At 40.7% G+C, this 18838-nt stretch overlaps 2 protein-coding genes across 2 annotated transcripts; both read right to left on the reverse strand.

The window, feature by feature from the left end:
* Positions 1 to 837: 837 nt before the first annotated feature.
* Positions 838 to 8989, reverse strand: LOC134450412 (di-N-acetylchitobiase-like). Its single transcript, XM_063200257.1, has 7 exons — positions 8608 to 8989; positions 8376 to 8514; positions 7939 to 8147; positions 7681 to 7837; positions 7340 to 7437; positions 6394 to 6531; positions 838 to 1975 (listed from the first exon to the last, which is right to left on the reverse strand). Exons 1-7 carry the CDS (start codon positions 8737 to 8739, stop codon positions 1667 to 1669), a joined length of 1182 nt encoding a protein of 393 aa, XP_063056327.1. The 5' UTR covers positions 8740 to 8989; the 3' UTR covers positions 838 to 1666.
* Positions 8990 to 10405: 1416 nt separating this feature from the next.
* On the reverse strand, positions 10406 to 18040 carry LOC134450413 (di-N-acetylchitobiase-like). The gene is made up of 7 exons (XM_063200258.1): positions 17767 to 18040; positions 17521 to 17659; positions 14381 to 14589; positions 14105 to 14276; positions 13460 to 13557; positions 13042 to 13203; positions 10406 to 10907 (listed from the first exon to the last, which is right to left on the reverse strand). Exons 1-7 carry the CDS (start codon positions 17914 to 17916, stop codon positions 10647 to 10649), a joined length of 1191 nt encoding a protein of 396 aa, XP_063056328.1. The 5' UTR covers positions 17917 to 18040; the 3' UTR covers positions 10406 to 10646.
* Positions 18041 to 18838: the final 798 nt, after the last annotated feature.

An 18838-nucleotide genomic window follows, 5' to 3' on the forward strand; every position in this document is an offset into this window, starting at 1 on the left:
AAGAAGGAGGGGACAACGCCCCCTTAGGAGACCCCCTGTATTCTAAATTCTCTGGGAGACCCAACTTGAGCACACACTTTTGCATTGAGTGGACGGGTTTCGAAGCCTCTATATTACTCCACCCTCTTTGCCTTTGGTGTTACTTCTAGTCAGGCCAAGAGCAATGTAAATATCATTTCTGATCTCCAGAACAATCGGGAACTCCACCCACTTTGTCTGAAACCAGTCAACCAGAAGCAAACCTAGGGAGGTAGCCAGGTCAACCATGCCGTTTGGGAAACGTTAATTGTTATGCTTTTGGTCAGACCAAGTGTAAATTCCAATATGCATCCTCCACTTTTACTTGTGGCCTCGTACCAGGAAGTAATACGTCGTGACAACAGCATGAGCATTGTATTTCAATATCTCGCAAAAGCTCAATTGTAAAGTTATTTTCTCATTTGCAAACTGGATGGTGAATGAATAGTCCCCCAAAAATTGTTGTGGCTAGGCTGACAGCGGGGAAGGGAAACTTAATTGTTTTCTCCATGGAGCCTGGGCGTCAGCAAGATGTGAGGCCACAAGCACAAGGGGAGGAAGGGAGTCCGCATATTGGAATGCACATCAAGTTTCGAAGATGTTTGAAAATCGATGATAATCAGGCAAGGTAGCACTGGCCTGTCTGGAGCCAGTACAACACATCAGCACACAACCGCAGCCCTTTTAGAAAAATCTGTGACACTGCCTCAGGGGCACAAGAAGAGCGGAGCAACTTGATTGGCTTATTGCAAAGCGGAGTCATGGACACTCACTTCTTCTTGATGTGGACTGGGATGTGGACTGGTCATTTTCTCACAAAGTACATCAAGTGCAACTTTGGGTTTATTCTTTTGTACAGAGAGAGGTGAACATTTCTTCACAAAGGCATCATCATCATTTAACAGAATCATCACCAATTGTAGAGCTGTAAACTGAAAAAAGCTGAAAACAAATGGATGCACAGAAATCCAGTCTAGACAAGTGTATTTAAGTTTTCTTCACACTCTTTCCATCAGCACATGAGGTTGATGAGATCACATTGTACGACACATTTAATCAGAAAACCATGACCAATTGTAGAGCTGTATCAATTGTAGAGCTGTATCAAAAACCCATGGATGCACAGAAATTCAGTCCAGATATTTTTTAGACTATTGCTCAAATGAATATAATATATGCTACAACAGCGAATTCTTTCAATTCAATTCAGTTTATTCGCCAGGATCTTGGTCCACAGTCACATACAGTAATACAGAAAGTACACATAAAAATACATATCAGGACATACCAGTACAATCAGACAGGAACCCCACACAGAACAAACAAACAACAAAGTGCAATATAAAATAATTAAAATCTATTAAAATCACATGTGACTTAAAGATTGATATCACATTAAATGACACATTCATTCAGAAAAAACAATATTCTTGCACCATAACATACTTAATGTACCTGATAATTATCACAACAGAAAAGAGACTGCATATAAAAAATTCAAGAGATTACATTTTTGATTGTAACTCAGTAATTCCTTTCATGGCAGTGTCAGTGATTGCACATTCATAACAAATATTTTGTCCAAATATTTCGTCCAAATATTACAATGGACTTCAAAGGGCAGCTGTTAAATCTAAGTACAAAACCATTATGGCCTGAATAGAGATGGAGGATGCCTTTTCTGCTCATAGTGCTCCGGACAGAAAACATCCTCTTGCTGGCGAAACATGCCTCTGCCCTCCAGGGCAACTCCACTTGACACAGTGTCCCTGGCCACCACCAGGGCATCCCACATGTCTTTGGTTTGTTGCTGGGCAACGGGGTTGTCGCTGTAGTCCAGACAGTCAGCTTGCCACATGCCGATGCCCCTGAGGCCCAGCTTGGTGACGTAGGCCGCCTTGAGAGAGATGCTCTGGGGGTCGTCATACCACACCTGGTGCACCTGACCCCCTGCCGCCTGGTGGAGAGATTTAAAGAGGTCACATGTTCAGTATTTTATCATTTGAAATGACTCCAGTCTCCCTCATGTGCATATCAGTGTTAATTTCGTTAGCTTTTTTTGATTTAGTCTTAGTCTTAGTCACAATGACGAAAATCAATTTTAGTCTTAGTCATATTTTAGTCATTGCCTTCCCAATTTAGTCTTAGTCTTAGTCAAAATGACGAAAATCAATTTTAGTCATAGTCAAATTTTAGTCATTTTAGTCAACATTTCAAATTTTAGTCAACATTTCAATTTTTAGTCATTTTAGTCAATATTGTGTAAAATAAATAACCTACAATGGCTATTGTTATTCCACAAAGTATTACTAATATTGCCTATTGCAGCAAATATTCACCTTGTTACTTGGTCATTTTCCACCAAAACCCAAATCAGTAATTTCAACATCATAGAGCAAAAGAGCATCACACACACACACACACATCCAGGTGCAGGCCCCCCCCCTCTCTCTCTCTCTCGTGCATTAGAAGCTGCTGCATATTATATTTCATTTTGAGTTTGATCACGGAGGAAGCTACATGCTCTTCTTCACCTGACCGCGGGACTTAAAGCCTGCAGATTGCCGGCAGTGGGAAGACCAGACATCCCAAGTCTGCATGAAGTTCAAGAAGTCTCCCTGATAGTGGCTTCCCGATGACCACGAGTCAGATAAAATACTGCTGATGTTAGACCATGCAAGTTAGTGGTTTTTGTTTTCAATTGGCAATGCGAGCAGAGAACGATAATGACTCGTGCGGCATGTGTGGAATAGGCTTAAATAGATTGCGCAAGCACACTTCGTATGCCCTGCAAAAGTCCCAGGAAAAATAGTTAGGCAGGGGTATGCAGACTGGACGATAGAAAGGACACGCACATACAAATATTTAACACTAATGCTGTTTTGTTTGTCGGGGGTGTCGAGGCTCGATAAGCATGACCTGGAAAGAGTTTTTGGAACTTAGGAAGACGCTGAAGACGCACGGAAATGCTGTCGACTTCCTTGGGTCTTTTAGCATTGCTCTCGACGAGAACAAGTTTCAAATCTCAACAGTTTAAAACTCCTTAGCGATCGCCCATCCATTGATTCTTTTCAAAACTAGGCTACAGTAGCCGTGCCTCTGTTACTTTAGACAGGCCAACTTTCCCCCTGCTGGCGCGCGCTCCCTTGGTGACTGATTTAAATACATTCACAAATCCGACCTTCATGATTTGCTTGCTGCCTACTCATATGGTTAAACAACAAATATAGCAAACATTACAAAAAAAGAACAGACAACGAACGCCGGGCTAAGACAGCCTAAGTGAAAAGGAGAATAGTGGAATCTCGAGGAGGTTTAGAATGACAGTATCAGAGGAGGATTGGCGCGACTGTCATTACCTACTGCAGAAACACATGTCTTCGTCATGGATAAGAGGGTTGTTGAACATGTTTCAAAATGAACACTTCCCTCAACGTCGGCTATTTTTTCTCTTTCTCTGGGAATGTTTTAGGACCTAAACTCAACTTAAATGGACTCACTGAACTACTAGGCTACAGAACTACTGACTGAGCCGCGCCATGCATTGGCTGCCAGCAGATACAAGCGAGGCAACACAGCGTGAGCGCGCAATCACCTATGAAGTTCAAGACACTTAGGCCTATATTACAATTACAAATTACAAATTAATTATAAATAATTATATATTTTTAATGTCCATCCGTCCATGGCTTGTAAATTTCGTCTCGTCTTAGTCTCCTTGACGAAAATATTTTTTTTATTTTCGTCATATTTTGATTTGCTTGAGGCGATTTTTAGTGCGTCATCGTCTCGTCATCGTCAAGGGAAAAAAGGGGCGTTGACGAAATATTTTCGTCATCGTCGTGGTTGACGAAATTAACACTGGTGCATATAGAACCTGTAAGATTGTTTAATTTTTACAAGAGATTTTCGGTAAAATCACAGCAATGTTATGTTTTCAGCGCGATTTCCATCTTCACAAAGGGCTACATGATTTTTTAAATGGCAAAAAGCTTCATTGGAAACTTAAAAAGGAAAGAAACTGAACCTACAAACCCCAACTCCGGTGAAGTTGGAACATTTGGTAAACAGTGAATAAAATCAAAATGCTATCATTTTCAAAACATTCAATCTATTCATTAGATGGAGAATAGTGAAAAGACAACATATTAAGTGTTAAAACCGAGAAAAAATATTGTTTTGGGGGACATATGTACTCATTTCTAATTTGATAAATGCAACACGTCTCAAATAAGTTGGGACAGGGATCAGTGAAATTTAGTAAACATTCAAATAAGATTAAACAACAAAGAAGAACATTTCAAAATGAATTGTACTGACGGACAATATAGGTGTCCAGGTATAAGATCATCACAGAGAGGCTGAGTCACTCAGAATTAAAGATGCAAAGGGAATAATTACCATAGTTATTACATACATTTTTGAATTCCCTTTGATTTACCACGATTGAGTGTATATAAGACATATTTTTGTTATTAAAATCATTGTATAGGTTCATTACATCATGAAATATATATTGGCTGTAGTCTCACTCTAGCACTCCAGGAATTAGAGCTATTGAAAATTGACCATATTAAGAATGCTTAATGCGTGCAAATGATACAGGGGTGTAACAATCTCCTAAGCACTTGAGCTCACTTGAAATAGACCCAGAAGACATGGGAAACAGTCTTTTGCTTACAGAAGTCAGCAGAAGTTGTAGAAGTCCATTCTTTTTGACAATAATAGAGCATTGCACATCCTGTGCTAAAGTGAAAATGGACCATCCAACTTGTGTTAGTGCTAACTTCAAAAGTCAGCCTCCGTGATGGCATGCGGGTGCAGTAGTGCATTGGTTAAGATGTTCTCACTCGTCTGTAGATATAAATACAGTGCTGAATGGTATAAATGAGTTTTAAACAGCATGAAAAGCCACTCATGCATTATATTTTGAAGGGAGATCTTCGATTACTGCCACATAGTAAGGTCAAATTGCATTCTCTACTATGTTTTAACAGTTTGGCTCCATCATAAGGACCAGCAGGTGATAAAATGGTGGGCTTTTGGTCAGGACCCGTCACACTGTAAGCACTACAGAAAGGAAAACATTGCAAAACATGACAAGGAATACACCCACCATTTAAGCTGGTGAAATCATGTCCAAGATAGGAATTAACACTGTTTTTTATATAAAATCATCTCATCGGTTAACGTATTTAACTGTTAAGTGTTGTCTTTTGTTTTGTTTTTTGGCTTCCTCGACATTTGCTGCCATTTATTGTCCCCGTCCCAACTCTTTTGAGACGTGTTGGATTTATCAAATTAGAAATGAGTACATATGTCCCCCAAAACAATATTTTTTCTCGGTTTTAACACTTAATATGTTTTCTTTTCACTATTCTCCATCTAATGTAAAGATTGAATGTTTTGAAAATGATAGCATTTTGATTTTATTCACTGTTTACCAAACGTCCCAACTTCACCGGAGTTGGGGTTTGTAAGAAGGATTATTTCTATTGTATGCATCAATTTATCAAAACAATGGCATCACAATGCTTATAATGCATTCTCCATCATATCTGGTTTTGATTATGTAATGTAATGCCCTCCACATGCCAGTTCCTTCAGCACTTTTGGATTCAACAATATTACTTGCCCCCACACACTGACAGTGCACTCTACTAAGCAAACAAGCATGGTAGCACGTGGATTAAACAATACATTTTATCGAGCAACTCATCGAGTTGAATCAAAGTCAACAGTCTGCGTCAGCAGTTTGGCGCTGATCAGTGGCGGAACAATTACACACAGGGCCCCAGGGCAAGACACTGATAGGGCCCCCCATACGGCCTGCCAAGGTCATAATAGGGCCACCACCACCAATATGGGAGGGCCCTGGGGCAATTGCCCTGCTCGCCCCTGTCGATGATGTGTGGGGTTGAAAACAATGGATCTAATACTGTTGGAGCAGTGCTCTGCACTGGTGCAGCGGAGCACTTTATAATGTGGAGCTTTCAGCATAGCACAGTATTTCTGTGAAGGATTTGTATATTTGCATGTCATGAAGGGTAATATAGACATTTTATTAAACTTTGAAGGCCTATAAAAGAAAATGTGAAAAGAAAGTGAAAAGACATTCTGTTGACATTTGTGGTGGTTGATTAATTCATATTTGCCAATACCCTAATTAACAGATAGCTTTAATTTCTTCATGGATAGTCTGATGGGAACCTTGTTGAAGTCTGACAGCTGTTCACAAGTTCAAAGTGTTCACAGGTTTCAAATTGTTATTACATTCTAATTAAGAGAGTAGCATGTTTACTGTCGCCATAATTTTAAAATGCAATAACATAATAACAGTTTACAACAGATAGTTTAGGAAAAAAACAACGTCACCTTGTAGTTGTAATAAGGGGCGAGGTATTTCTTGTCCCAGATCCTGCCCGACATGGAGCTGTTGACCTGCTTCATCATGACGCTGTAGCAGCGCTGCCACTCCACTGAAGGGCCTGCCTTAATGATGCACACACCAGCCTAGGACCAATTGCATATTACTACAGTGTGTATGTGTGTGTGTACTGTGTTTGTGTGAGATAATGATTATATAATAGTACACAGGTACACACACACAGACGCACACCGCACTTTCTACCTGCACTAATCACACACACACACACACACACACACACACACACACACACGCACACACGCACACAAAACACATACAAACACACACACACACATACTGCTGCTGGTGTATTTAATAAAAACCTTTTTTTAATTATTTATTTCTTCAAATGCTACTATTACTATGTCAGAACGCTATAAAGGACTTTTAGAAAAAAGAACAACAAAATACCTCCTCTTAATGTATGTTCTCTACAAGTCTTCTGTTGTCCAGTCTTGCACTTTAAATGTCTGTATGAGCAATGTCTACGTCCATACTGTCTATGTCCATGTATGAGTACTGTCTATGTCTATACTGTCTATGTCCTTACCTAGATTAGTCTATGTCTGCATGGGAGAGCAAGAAACGCAATTTCAAATTCTTTGTATGACCAGTGCATGTAAAGAAATTGACAATAAACTTGACTTGACTTGACTTGACTTGACTTGACTTGGTTGATCTTTCTGGCAAAATGTGAATTTGGTTAGGACAATTAAGATATTAAGACTGTTGCATTGTTGTGGTACCTTAAAATGACAATGCAATCAGATTTATTACAATTTCATGTAAGTGGCTCTTCCTCCTGAGCATGAATGCAAATGATATGCAAATAATCCCACAGTATGCACTAGAGCTGATAGAAGTCTGTGTTGCATTACCTCTGCATTTATTTACCTGTGTGAAGTTGAGGCAAGGGTAATCATAGCCATACCATGGTACGCCCATCACCAGTTTCTTAGGATGAATATTCTTGTTGATGTACTGTTCATAACCTGGAAAACACAGATACTCGTTTCATTCTGCTGAGAGGGAGGAGGAGTTAATGGTTCAAGTTGTCCCGGGATGTTTGCTTGTATTGAGAAGGGGGCCCTTTCAGATGATTTTTCCCCCTAGGCCCAACCAAGGCTGTCAGCGGCCCTGTGTGCACTGTATATTATGTCATGTAAGTAAACAGACTCTTCAGCACAAGAATGTAGCTGGATTACTTCCTCACCACCGTGTCAGTCTCTCCTTACCTGTTAATGTCTTGTTGAATGGTGAATTAGGTCCAGCCACTATGCCCCAGTGCATGTCATAAGACATCACGAAAAGCAGATCACAAGCATCCGCAATGGCTTTATAGTCATAGTGTCGTCCACCGCATATAGGCGAGAAGGGCACATCAAAAGACACCTTTGGATGCAATTGAAATAAAACACGAGTTGTTAGAGACTTGGTCAGGAGATGGTTCACTTTATGGTTGAAACAGATTACTCATCATGTGATTAGCCTACCTGGGAACCTGGTATCTCTCTGTGGAAAGCAGCAGTGGTCTCGTTAACCAGCGCTGTCAAGGCAAAGTACTCTGGGGACTCTTCCTTGATGGACTGCTCTATGTCTAAGTTGATGCCATCCAGGAAGTGCATCTTTGCCCAAATGACTTGTTCCTTAATCCAGGTGGTCCTGTTGGTGGGATCTACAATGTCTTTGACAGACACACCCCCTGAGAACATCAACAGATTCACCAGGAAATCAATGCGTTAACAGAATGTCAGACTACATTCAAACATTTCTGAAATCCACCTCTGCCATTTAGGCTACTCATCTTCTTTGTTCCACACATAGCCTACCTGGTACCTTCACAATCAGAACCAGTAGCATATTGTAAACTCAAAGACTGCCTAAATCTCAATCTGGGGACCGTCAGGAAAACGCATGTTCAACAACCTACCTGTCATAACCAGCCTGACACCTTTGGAATGAGCGTAACACATCAATTCGGCATCATACGGTCCAAACGTTGCAATAGTTGTCACTTTCGACCAGTCGTACTGATTCCACGCTTTTCCACCAACATCAAACACAAACACCTAAGAAGAAGATAAAATACACATATAGTGTCGGGCTACGCTACCCCCGAGTAAACCAAAGGTTCAAGATAGTAAGAAAATAAGTTTCCATACCTCATGTTCAGTCTTGTTTTGAACTGGTTGACAAAGAGCTGGTTCCTTGCAAGGACAATCACTTACAGGGAATGTATCGCACTTAATTAGTAGCGCATATAAAAGGGTAAATAACAAAGTGTGCGCTGACATCTTCCGTAAGTCAGGTGACAGGACACCAAAAGCTACAGTAACAAGTGTGCTACAGATTTGTGCGACAGGTGGGCTACATGCAGCTGAACTGGACGTGCAGTTAGAACTATTCGATTTCGCCTCTATGAGCGACTACAACTAGGCCTAGTGAGCCCTATCTCACGTCTCGATACGGTTGGCCTAGTGGGAGCGAATTTGACGAGTAACGAGACGAAACTGAAAGGGGTGAAAGCTGTTGGAAATGCTGATGGTCGCTGAAGAGCTGTTTGAGCCCCGCCCATAACTATGCATAACGTCACGTCTAGGACCGCAGGTAGGCCTACCATTAATAAAATAAAATACACACGCTTAGAGACAGTTATCGTTGACAGCAATCACAGCATTCATGCATCCCCAAACCATGTCAGTCCCACTACCATGTGTGGCTACTGAGAGGATACACTTTTTTGTAAAACTCACTTGTTTACCACCACACATGCTTGACACCATCTAAAGCAAATTTGTTTATCTTGGTCTCAAGAGAGATGAACAGACCAAGGATATGGATCACTGGAACCATGTCGTGTGATCTGAAGAGACCCAGATAAACAAATATACTTTAGATGGTGTCAAGCATGTGTGGTGGTAAACAAGTAAGGTTTACAAAAAAAGTGTATCCTATCAAAAGCCAAGCATGGCAGTGGGACTGACATGGTTTGGGGATGCATGGATGCTGTCAACATTGGTAATCTGAAATACACCTAAAAGAAACATGCATATCAACATGCACTGTGACTACTGAAGCAGATCATGATATTCTCCATAGGATTGCATTCAAATCTCACACCAATTTATTTAAGCCAGATGCAGACTCAAAATGTAAAAGTTCAATGCAAAGAAAGGTTGAAACGCACACTGATGACCTCCCCTTTCATCCCTTTTCATTTTGTTTCATTTCGAGACGATTCGAGCCAACACAGCCCCCTCTCTACCGGATTTTAATCTGGGGTGTACTCACTTTTGTGAGTACATGTTCAAACATTAATGGCTGTATTTAGTTTTTTTCTGAGTGAACAAGAAATTTCAGCGGTTAAATATGTTGCTAAAAGGTCACTAATCATTGTGTCAAAGTGAAATTTCTGTAATGATTTCCTATGAAAATATATACTCACAAATCTGCAAAAACTGTGAGGGGTGTACTCACTTTCGTGATGTACTGTAGGCTACCATAAAATAAAATAAACAGAGATAGAATAGTATAGTAAGCAAGCCTGTGTTGTTAAATGTGTATTGAACAATGCATTTGTTGTAGGCCTAGGCCTACACAGTATGATCATTTAGTGGCCATATAAGAGGACTGTCAATAAGGCCATGACATACAAGAACATCCTACCATATTTGATCTACATTCTAATTACTTTATTCAATATGCATAGCTTTCTATCTGGTTTGTAGATCTTATATAACTGCAGGTGTGGAAAAATGGACCAAAGTGCAACCATGTGACAAACATACCAGTAGCCACCTCTAACCACATGAAATGGATTCTCAACAAATTTGTACCATTGTAAGTCACACAGTAATGCAAAGCAATGATTTCCCAAAGGCTAATAAGATTATATTTTAACATTTAAACAGAATGATGGTTGCAGAATGTAGTGTTGTTGTAGATTGATCATGTGCAACATTGAAGGTTTTGTTAGAGATTTTATTCATTTATCAAAAAGCTGGTGATCTGTAGGCCTGCTATTGACTGCTATTACAACAACAACATGAATTTCCATTTGGAAGAATGCAATAATCAAGACTATTTACAATATTATTGTATTGTATTGTAATGTAAAACTGACTGGATAAGGCAGCTGCTTAAAATTAAAGTACAGTAGACAGCCATGAGTATGACTGTACTGTTCATCCAGCTCCGTACACTAAGTGGCCTGCTGATCGTGAGGCATAGGCCTACTGCTGCTCTCAGGGGCAACTCCACTTGACACAGTGTCCCTGGCTGTCATCAGGGCATCCCACATGTCTTGGGTCTGTTGCTGGGCAACGGGGTTGTTGCTGTAGTCCAGAATGTTGCCGTTCCACATGCCGATGCCCCTGAGGCCCAGCTTGGTGACGTAGGCCGCCTTGAGAGAGATGCTCTGGGGGTCATCATACCACACCTGGTGCACCTGACCCCCTGCCGCCTAGTGGTGAGATTTAAAGAGGTCACACGGTCAGTGCATCAGCCCAAAATTCTACTCGTAATGGATTAGCTTTGCGGAAAAGTAGAATGTTTCACAGGGGAAATGTATGCATGTCAACAGGTTACGATGAAAACGAAGCTGCAAGTCGTTGGAAAATACTGTGTTAGTCATCTTTCCAAACGGTTACTTTAATACCAAGAAGCAAAACCGGGACACATGTTATATCCTTTGTTAATCCTTTGTGCTGTGTAAATGGGATTCTGCCAAAAAGCAAACAAAAAAAACAGCAGAATCTACCAAATTTCAAACCAGATTGGTTACCTACGTACTGTACGGGGAAGTAGATATTTATATACAGTCCCCTCCATATATTTTTTTAAAACAGCAAGCCATATTCTTTTGTTTTTGTTGTCCACTGAAGACATTCTGGTTTGAGATTAAAAGATGAGTATGAAACAAAAGTTCAGAATGTCAGCTTTTTTTCCCGCTACTTAAATCTAGATATGTTAAATAACAATACAGTTGAGAAGTCATGCATTGCTATTTCCAGTTTAAAATATCTGTAAATTCAACAGCTGGTCAATAAAAAATGCCTATTAATCGCAGATCAGTCACATGTTCCATGTTCCGGTTTGCTCACCTAAAACATGCTGTGTTTGGCATGCTGTTCCAAGACTTCTGGAGGGGAATGTATGGTAACAGTTATGGATATCAGGGGTGCGTCCATGCTGTAACAGGCTAAAGGGGACCCAACCCATGACATGGGTGACTCAGGGTTTGAAGTGATGTCTTTCTGTTTGGTTTACCACACTTCTATCTTCTCCCACTCATTTCCTGTCATCACTCTGTTGTTCATCTGTATCTGATTACCGGTACATATTGCATTTGTATCAGCCTACATGTAGACGATAGGCATACTTAGAAACTGTTTACGTGTATAATATGTATGCTTTGTTTTTTTAATCACTTCGGGTTCGGCCTCTTGTTTACCCACAAACAGGAGTTTTAGAAATTGCCTTTTCAAACTTCGCTTTTAAACATTTCTCTTTTAGGGGGATAAAGCGCACCTGTTTTTTTTATGTATCCACATGCCGTGTTAATATGTAAAGAGATAAAAAAAATATCCATGCTTAAAAATAAAAAATCTCTTGTTATATGTAATTACACATTGCTGTATCAGCCTAAGCAAGAGTTACTAACAGTTTCCAACAAGGTCAGCTTTATTTCCATTAGTCTTTTCTGACTCACAAGTAAGGGATAATGAAGAATGCAGTCCTAAATCCAGTGCACAGTGATGGACTAATTGTCTGACATGTTGTGCAATTCAATGTTTGGAGACTTTGATCAGTATTGCAGATCATCATTTTTACATCATTCTACATCTACATCACTGTCAGTTTTCACCTATTTGGTCCAAGCACGTGCACTACTTCGGTGTTCATTCTACATGTCAGTTGGGAGTGTTGCATGATTCATGTTTGTGTGCATTTCATTTGCCAACAATAACTCCTGTCAATAGTTGCAAACTGCTACAAATGTAGTCCACCTCTTACTATATAGAGCAACTTTTGACACTTACACACGCCTTACTTTTTGTAAATGGTTTAGCAGCAGATGACGGCGCAGTTCACTCCGAGGACACTTCAGCAGCACATAAATGGACAGCGATCCTTAAGAGCGACACTACGAATGATCTTAGAGGCTGTGCACGTGCGTTCATGTACGAGTGTCTTTGGGAAAACAGTCGTAGAAAATCTAAGAACATTCGTAAAATCACTGGTTAACGTCACACTTAAGGCTACTAACCATCGTTATCCGGAAACGAGGCCCAGTTCAATAAGCCATGAGATGCTGTGTCTTGTTTCTAGGGCTGTAATGATACACTCAACTCAGGATTCGGTTCGTATCACAATTTTTGAGCTACGGTTCGCTACAACCCACGATTTCTGAAATGTATCTTGTTGGAAGCTTGGGAGCACTATCACATCATATCATATGGTTGTTTTCTGGAATGATTACAAAACTTTTAAAGGGCGTATCACGATACTGCCTCCTTACATCACGATACAGTATCGTGACTATCGTGAGTATCACGATTTCTCGGTTCGATCCGTTACATCCCTTGTTGTTTCACCTTGTAGTTGTAATATGGGGCCTGCTGCTTCTTGTCCCAGATCCTTCCTGACATGGAGCTATTGACCTGCTTCATCATGTCGCTGTAGGGTATCTGGCGTCCTGCTGCGTCACTGCAGGGGGCTCCTCGAAAAGGCACCTCCTGGATGCTGCATACACCCGCCTGGAACCAAGGTGCAGGGTTTCATAATTATAAACACTTTTATATTTACATCAACTTTATATTTGTGAAATTATGGCATGAATCAATCAATCAATCAATCAATCATTCATTCCATCGTCTCTGCCTCTGCTCTAAATGTTCTCCATCATTTCTACTTTCATGAACAACAACAAAAGTAACTTTGTTCAATGTCTTTAAAAAATAAATAAAACAATAATCACAGTCTGTAATGCACCAAACATTTTGTTACATTTACCTGTGAGAAGCTGAGACAAGGGTAATCATAGCCATACCATGGCACACCCATCACAAGTTTCTTTGGATCAATCTTCATCTTAATGTACTGATCATAAGCTGGAAGACAATAAAAAAAACCTTTTTCAAGCGGCACAACCTTGCATGTACATTGTATTTGTAGTTATAGTAGTTATTTATTATGTTGATGCCCATGTTTCAGTGAGAGAGTTATTCATGGAAATCAGAGGATCAAGAGGTCCTAGCTGCTAAGCATGCACAGGCTGTGCCAAACAAATAATAGGCTACATCTGCAAAGTTTGTGTCGGCCATTGAATAGCTTTCCTTGTCTACTGGGTTGTCGAATATGGGCAAGTCAAACTACTTTCTCTCATCCTTTCCTGGTCCTCCTGTCCTCTTTCCTCTGAGTTGTCCTGCCTCCGTTTGGAAAACAATGAAGTTTCTGTGCTGTCAACCAGCGCAGAGCGAATTTTCAGGGACTCTCCCTCATTACACATCTCGATTGGAAATGAAAAAAAAAGACATTTGAATTGTTGATAAAACTTAGATCAATGACTTTACAAGCATTGTGTTATGAGTCCAAAGGCCACAAGGAAGGGCGGAGAAATTGGTTTGACTTGAACCCAATATCTTATCAGTCCCTCACCTGTCAGTGTCTGGTCATAAGGCGCATTAGCCATGGCGATACAATCACCCCAAATCTGACTCTGCTCATCGTAAGACATCACAAAAAGCAGATCACAAGCATCTGCAATGCCTTTGTAGTCATAGCAACGTTTGTCAATGCATTTGGGAGACCAAGCCACATCAAAAGATACCTGTGGAGAAAATGTAAAAAGCTGAAATGTTACATTTGAAAATCATTAATTTGATGGTAAAAAAAACCCTATAAAAATGAAGAATATGAAAAATATGAATATACCTGGGAACCAGGAATCTCTCTGTGAAATGCTTCGGTGGTCTCTTTGACCAGTGATGTCAAAGCAAAAAATTCTGGCGACTGGTCCTCAACTGCCTGCTCTATGTCTATATTGATGCCATCCATGAACTGTTTCTTTGCCAAAGTCACTTTCTCCTTGATCCAGGTAGTCCTGTTGGTGGGATCTACCATTGCTGACACAGACACATCTCCTGCGAACATCAACAAGAGCACAACAAGATTAGAGAAAAGACAGACAAACTGTACCAAAAACCCAGTTTCATCATTTACAGCATACTGTGGGTCTAGCATTAACCATGGTATCAACCCATTTCCTGAAACACATTGGCTACAGTATACCTGCAGTAGGCCTACAGTGCCCTCCATAATTATTGGCACCCCTGGTTGAGATGTGTTTTTTAGCTTCCAATTTTTTTTTTTTTTTCTAAATAATATGGGACCTAAATGGAAAAAAAGAGAAAAATCCAACCTTCAATACAAGTGCATTTATTCAGTGGGGAAAAAATCCCACATAAAGAAATAATTATTTGACATCAAATAATGTGTGTCACAATTATTAGCACCCCTGGTGTTAATATTTTGTACAACCCCCTTTTGCCAACAAAACAGCACCTAATCTTCTCCTATAATGTTTCACAAGATGGGAAAAGACAGAAAGAGGGATCTTCAGCCATTCCTCTTTGCAGAATCTCTCTAAATCATCCAGAGACCTGGGTCCTCTCCTCTGTACTCTCCTCTTCAGCTCACCCCACAGGTTCTCAATGGGGTTGAGGTCAGGGGACTGAGATGGCCATGGGAGGAGCTTGATTTTGTGTCTGGTGAACCATTTCTGTGTAGATTTGGCCATATGTTTAGGGTCATTGTCTTGCTGAAAGACCCAGTGACGACCCATCTTCAGAGGGCAACAGATTTTGATTTAAAATGTCCTGGTATTTCAAAGCATTCATGATGCCATGCACCCTAACAAGGTTCCCAGGGCCTTTGGAAGCGAAACAGCCCCACAGCATCACTGACCCACCCCCATACTTCACAGTGGGTATGAGGTGCTTTTCAGCATGCGCATCTTTCGTGGTACGCCAGACCCACTTAGAGTGTTTGTTGCCAAAAAGCTCAATCTTGGTCTCATCTGACCAAAGCACACGGTCCCAGTTGAAGCCCCAATACCGCTTGGCGAACTCCAGACGCTTGCGTTTATGATTGTGAGTGAGGAAAGGTTTTCTCCGTGCATGCCTCCCAAACAGCTTGTTGGCGTGTAGACAGCGCCTGATGGTTGATTTGGAGACTTTGTGACCCCAGGATGCTACCATTTGTTGTAATTCTGTAACAGTGAGCTTTGGAGATCTTTTGATTTCTCTTACCATCCTCCTCACTGTGCGCGTGGTGGCAAAATAAACTTGGGTCCTCGTCCAGGCTTGTTTACCACTGTTCCAGTTGTTTTGAACTTCTTAATTATTCCTCTCACAGTGGATATGGGCAGCTGCAGTTGAGTGGCAATCTTCTTGTAGCCTCTGCCTGACCTGTGAAGGTCGACGCACATCTGCCTCACTTGTATGCTGTGTTCCTTTGTCTTTCCCATGTTTAAGAGTGGATAAGAGAAATGGCCTCGGTGTCACGTCATATTTATACCCCAGGGAAACAGGAAGTGATGAATTCCTAATTAAATGTTCCTACATACTCTGGTAAACTTTGTAAACTACTGTAGAAATGACAGAAATGCTTCAATTATATTTATTTCCTGGGAATTGTTAAGGGTGCCAATAATTGTGGAACAGGTGATTTAATGAAAAATAATTATTTTTCAGTCAGGGATTTTTTTATTTTCTTACAATTCATTTGAGTTGAAGGCTACATTTTCCTACAATTTTCAGTGTGACAGTATTCTTCTGCAATAAACACTGAATTTATTTTAAGGCTTTTAACACATCTCAACCAGGGGTGCCAATATTTATGGAGGGCACTGTATCTGTAATCAGTTTCAATAGGAAATGTGGGCCTGCAGCTGATTGAACTGTTTGACATCCATTTTTTCTCCAACTTTTTGTTGTCTATTTTCAAGGTTGACATGCACAGACATGAATACATACTGTATAATACAATATTGTTACCATTTTCTCTATTGGTTTGGCTCATTTCCTGATATCAAGATGATCTTACAGGTATCATTCTCATAACTATAAGATAATTTGGCCTGAAAGAGACGAAGCCTGAAAGACGAAGCCTGAAAGACAAAGACCAGGTGAAGCAACAGTGCAACGGTGTCAAAGCAGGCCTACTGGCCATCGACAGCACCCATCTTCCTGGGAAACTCAAGGCCTGGCGCCTACTACCCCGAGTGCTCCTGTGGACCCTGGCAGTCTACGAGGTGCCCATCTCAACAGTAGAGAAACTTGAGAGAAGAGTTACTGTCCATGTCAAGAAGCGGCTTGGAGTTCTACAATGCCTGACCACCATAGGCCTCTACAGAGGCACTGTCCTGAAGTTGCCCCTTACCAGTCTTACAGAGGAGTTCAAGTGTGCAAACACACGACTGCAAATGACCTAGGCTAGAATGAATCCAAAGACCCAGAGGTTAGGGAAAACGCACCAATCCACAGAGGTGCAGAGGTTTCAAGGGATATTACGTTTTTGACAATTGTGCAAGACTATTTTGCACAATGATGACTTAAACCGTGAATCTTGCGATCATGATTTTAAGGGAACAACCATAAACAGAGAATTGACTTATCAGTTTAGATAAACAAGATCTAGGCCTACTTACGCCTATTTGAATGTGTTAAATGTGAGCTGATTGTAAGACCTACCTACCTATAGGTTTGCAAAGATGTGGGCCTAGACATTTGAGGCAAATTAGCCTAGGCTACAAAGCATTTGACATTTGAAAACAATAATAAATTACATTCTGTTGTGTCATGTTGGTTTGGGGATATATCCATGATATTTGGAATTGGGAAAATGTCATCTCGATTTCATGAGAGACAAACCTGTGGAGAAAAAAAATGCAATAACGCGGCTGTCCGTTAGATGGAACCAGACAGCTTACAACAGTTTAATTTCTTTTCCCGTGGTGCTTCACCTCTAATCTAGCTGTTTTGACCAGATGCAACTCAAAGTCTGATTGTTACCTTTGAGGACAAGCCTGGCACCTTTAGAATGCGCAAAACACATTAACTCGGGGTCATACTGCCCAAAAGCGGCGATAGTTGTCACTTTGGACCAGTCATAATACCTCCATGCCTGTCCCCCGACATCGAACACAAAGACCTGAAACACAATGATGCAATGCATTAGGCCTACTTTCGCTTTAGTTGGGGTTATCCATTCAAGGATATATGATGACAGAAACAGAAGAGACTTTCGATTGGGCCTACCTCAAATTTTGTCTCATTTTTAATTTGTTGACAAAGTTCCTGCTCCTTGCATGGACAAGTGTCACCGAATGCACCGTAGAAACACAGCGCATTCAGAAGTGTAAAGAACAAGATGCGCGCGGCCGCTGTCATTGTGCCGGTATGCTGCATTGCGAGAATGTCAAAGCACACATACTCTCACCGAATGAAAGGTGTGATTCTCATGTGATCGCACAAGGAAGTTCAGCGTGCATGTTTCCCTCTTTTCCACAACCCTTGCACTGCTTTTATTTTGTGCGCCATTTTTGCGTCTTGCGATTTTTCAAAATAAAAGCAGGCTACTTCTGTTGTATCTGACTGATCAAAATTAAATGTTTAGGCGAATATATTAAATTAACTCGTCGTGTAGTCTGTTGGGAAATTGTGTGCGTAAAAAGAGTAAATTAAGTCCTTTAAGATCTTAGCTCCCATTAAAACTTTTTTGCTCAGCCTAGGTATTTCTCTCTGTAAATGATTGATTCTGTCTTTTGTTCAATTCATTTAGGCCTAGGCCTATTAGACCTACAACATAAATATATACAAACCGGTTGACCCTTTGCTGAGGTCAGCAGCAAAAGCCAGGCAACATACCTGGAACAAATCCAGGCCTTGGATGCTTGGTAATATCTGGGGTTTAGTGCATCTATTAGAAAGCTATATTTTCTGTAGGCCTAGTTTTTTGTTGCCCAAGACAAATGTCCCCCTGAGGACAATAAAGAACACTGCTATTTAAAAAAGTAAGTAGGCCTTATAAAACTACACTAAATATAGCTTTCTAATAGATGTACTTGTAAACCCAGATATTACCAAGCATCCAAGGCAGCGTTTCTCAACCGGGGTGCCGTGGCACCCTGAAGTGCGATGCCATGTTACGGCTTGGCTTGTTGGTTTGGGGTGCCTTGAAATTTGTCATGAATTGAAACGGTGCCTCGCCTAAAAAAGAGTTTGAGAAACACTGATCCAAGGCATAAAAGAAAAAATGGCTAAGGTTGTCTTTGTTTCAGCCAACATCACTTTTTTTGGACATTACTTTTGTGCCGTTTATTAGTGTGCA

The sequence above is a fragment of the Engraulis encrasicolus genome, chromosome 6 (genome assembly GCF_034702125.1).
Source record: "Engraulis encrasicolus isolate BLACKSEA-1 chromosome 6, IST_EnEncr_1.0, whole genome shotgun sequence".
In the NCBI taxonomy this organism is placed as follows: Eukaryota; Metazoa; Chordata; class Actinopteri; order Clupeiformes; family Engraulidae; genus Engraulis; species Engraulis encrasicolus.

Excerpts from the sequence above, each read along its gene's own strand:
- LOC134450412 (XM_063200257.1), bottom strand. The coding sequence starts at position 8,739 with ATGTCAGCGCACACTTTGTTATTTACCCTTTTATATGCGCTACTAATT. Across the intron at positions 7,838-7,938 it reads GAGAGATACCAGGTTCCCAG|GTGTCTTTTGATGTGCCCTT; the intron begins GTAGGCTAATCA and ends TTGCATCCAAAG. Across the intron at positions 1,976-6,393 it reads CCCCTTATTACAACTACAAG|GCGGCAGGGGGTCAGGTGCA; the intron begins GTGACGTTGTTT and ends TCTCTCCACCAG.
- LOC134450413 (XM_063200258.1), bottom strand. The coding sequence starts at position 17,916 with ATGCAGCATACCGGCACAATGACAGCGGCCGCGCGCATCTTGTTCTTT. Across the intron at positions 14,590-17,520 it reads TGCCAGGCTTGTCCTCAAAG|GAGATGTGTCTGTGTCAGCA; the intron begins GTAACAATCAGA and ends TGATGTTCGCAG. Across the intron at positions 13,558-14,104 it reads TTATGACCAGACACTGACAG|CTTATGATCAGTACATTAAG; the intron begins GTGAGGGACTGA and ends ATTGTCTTCCAG.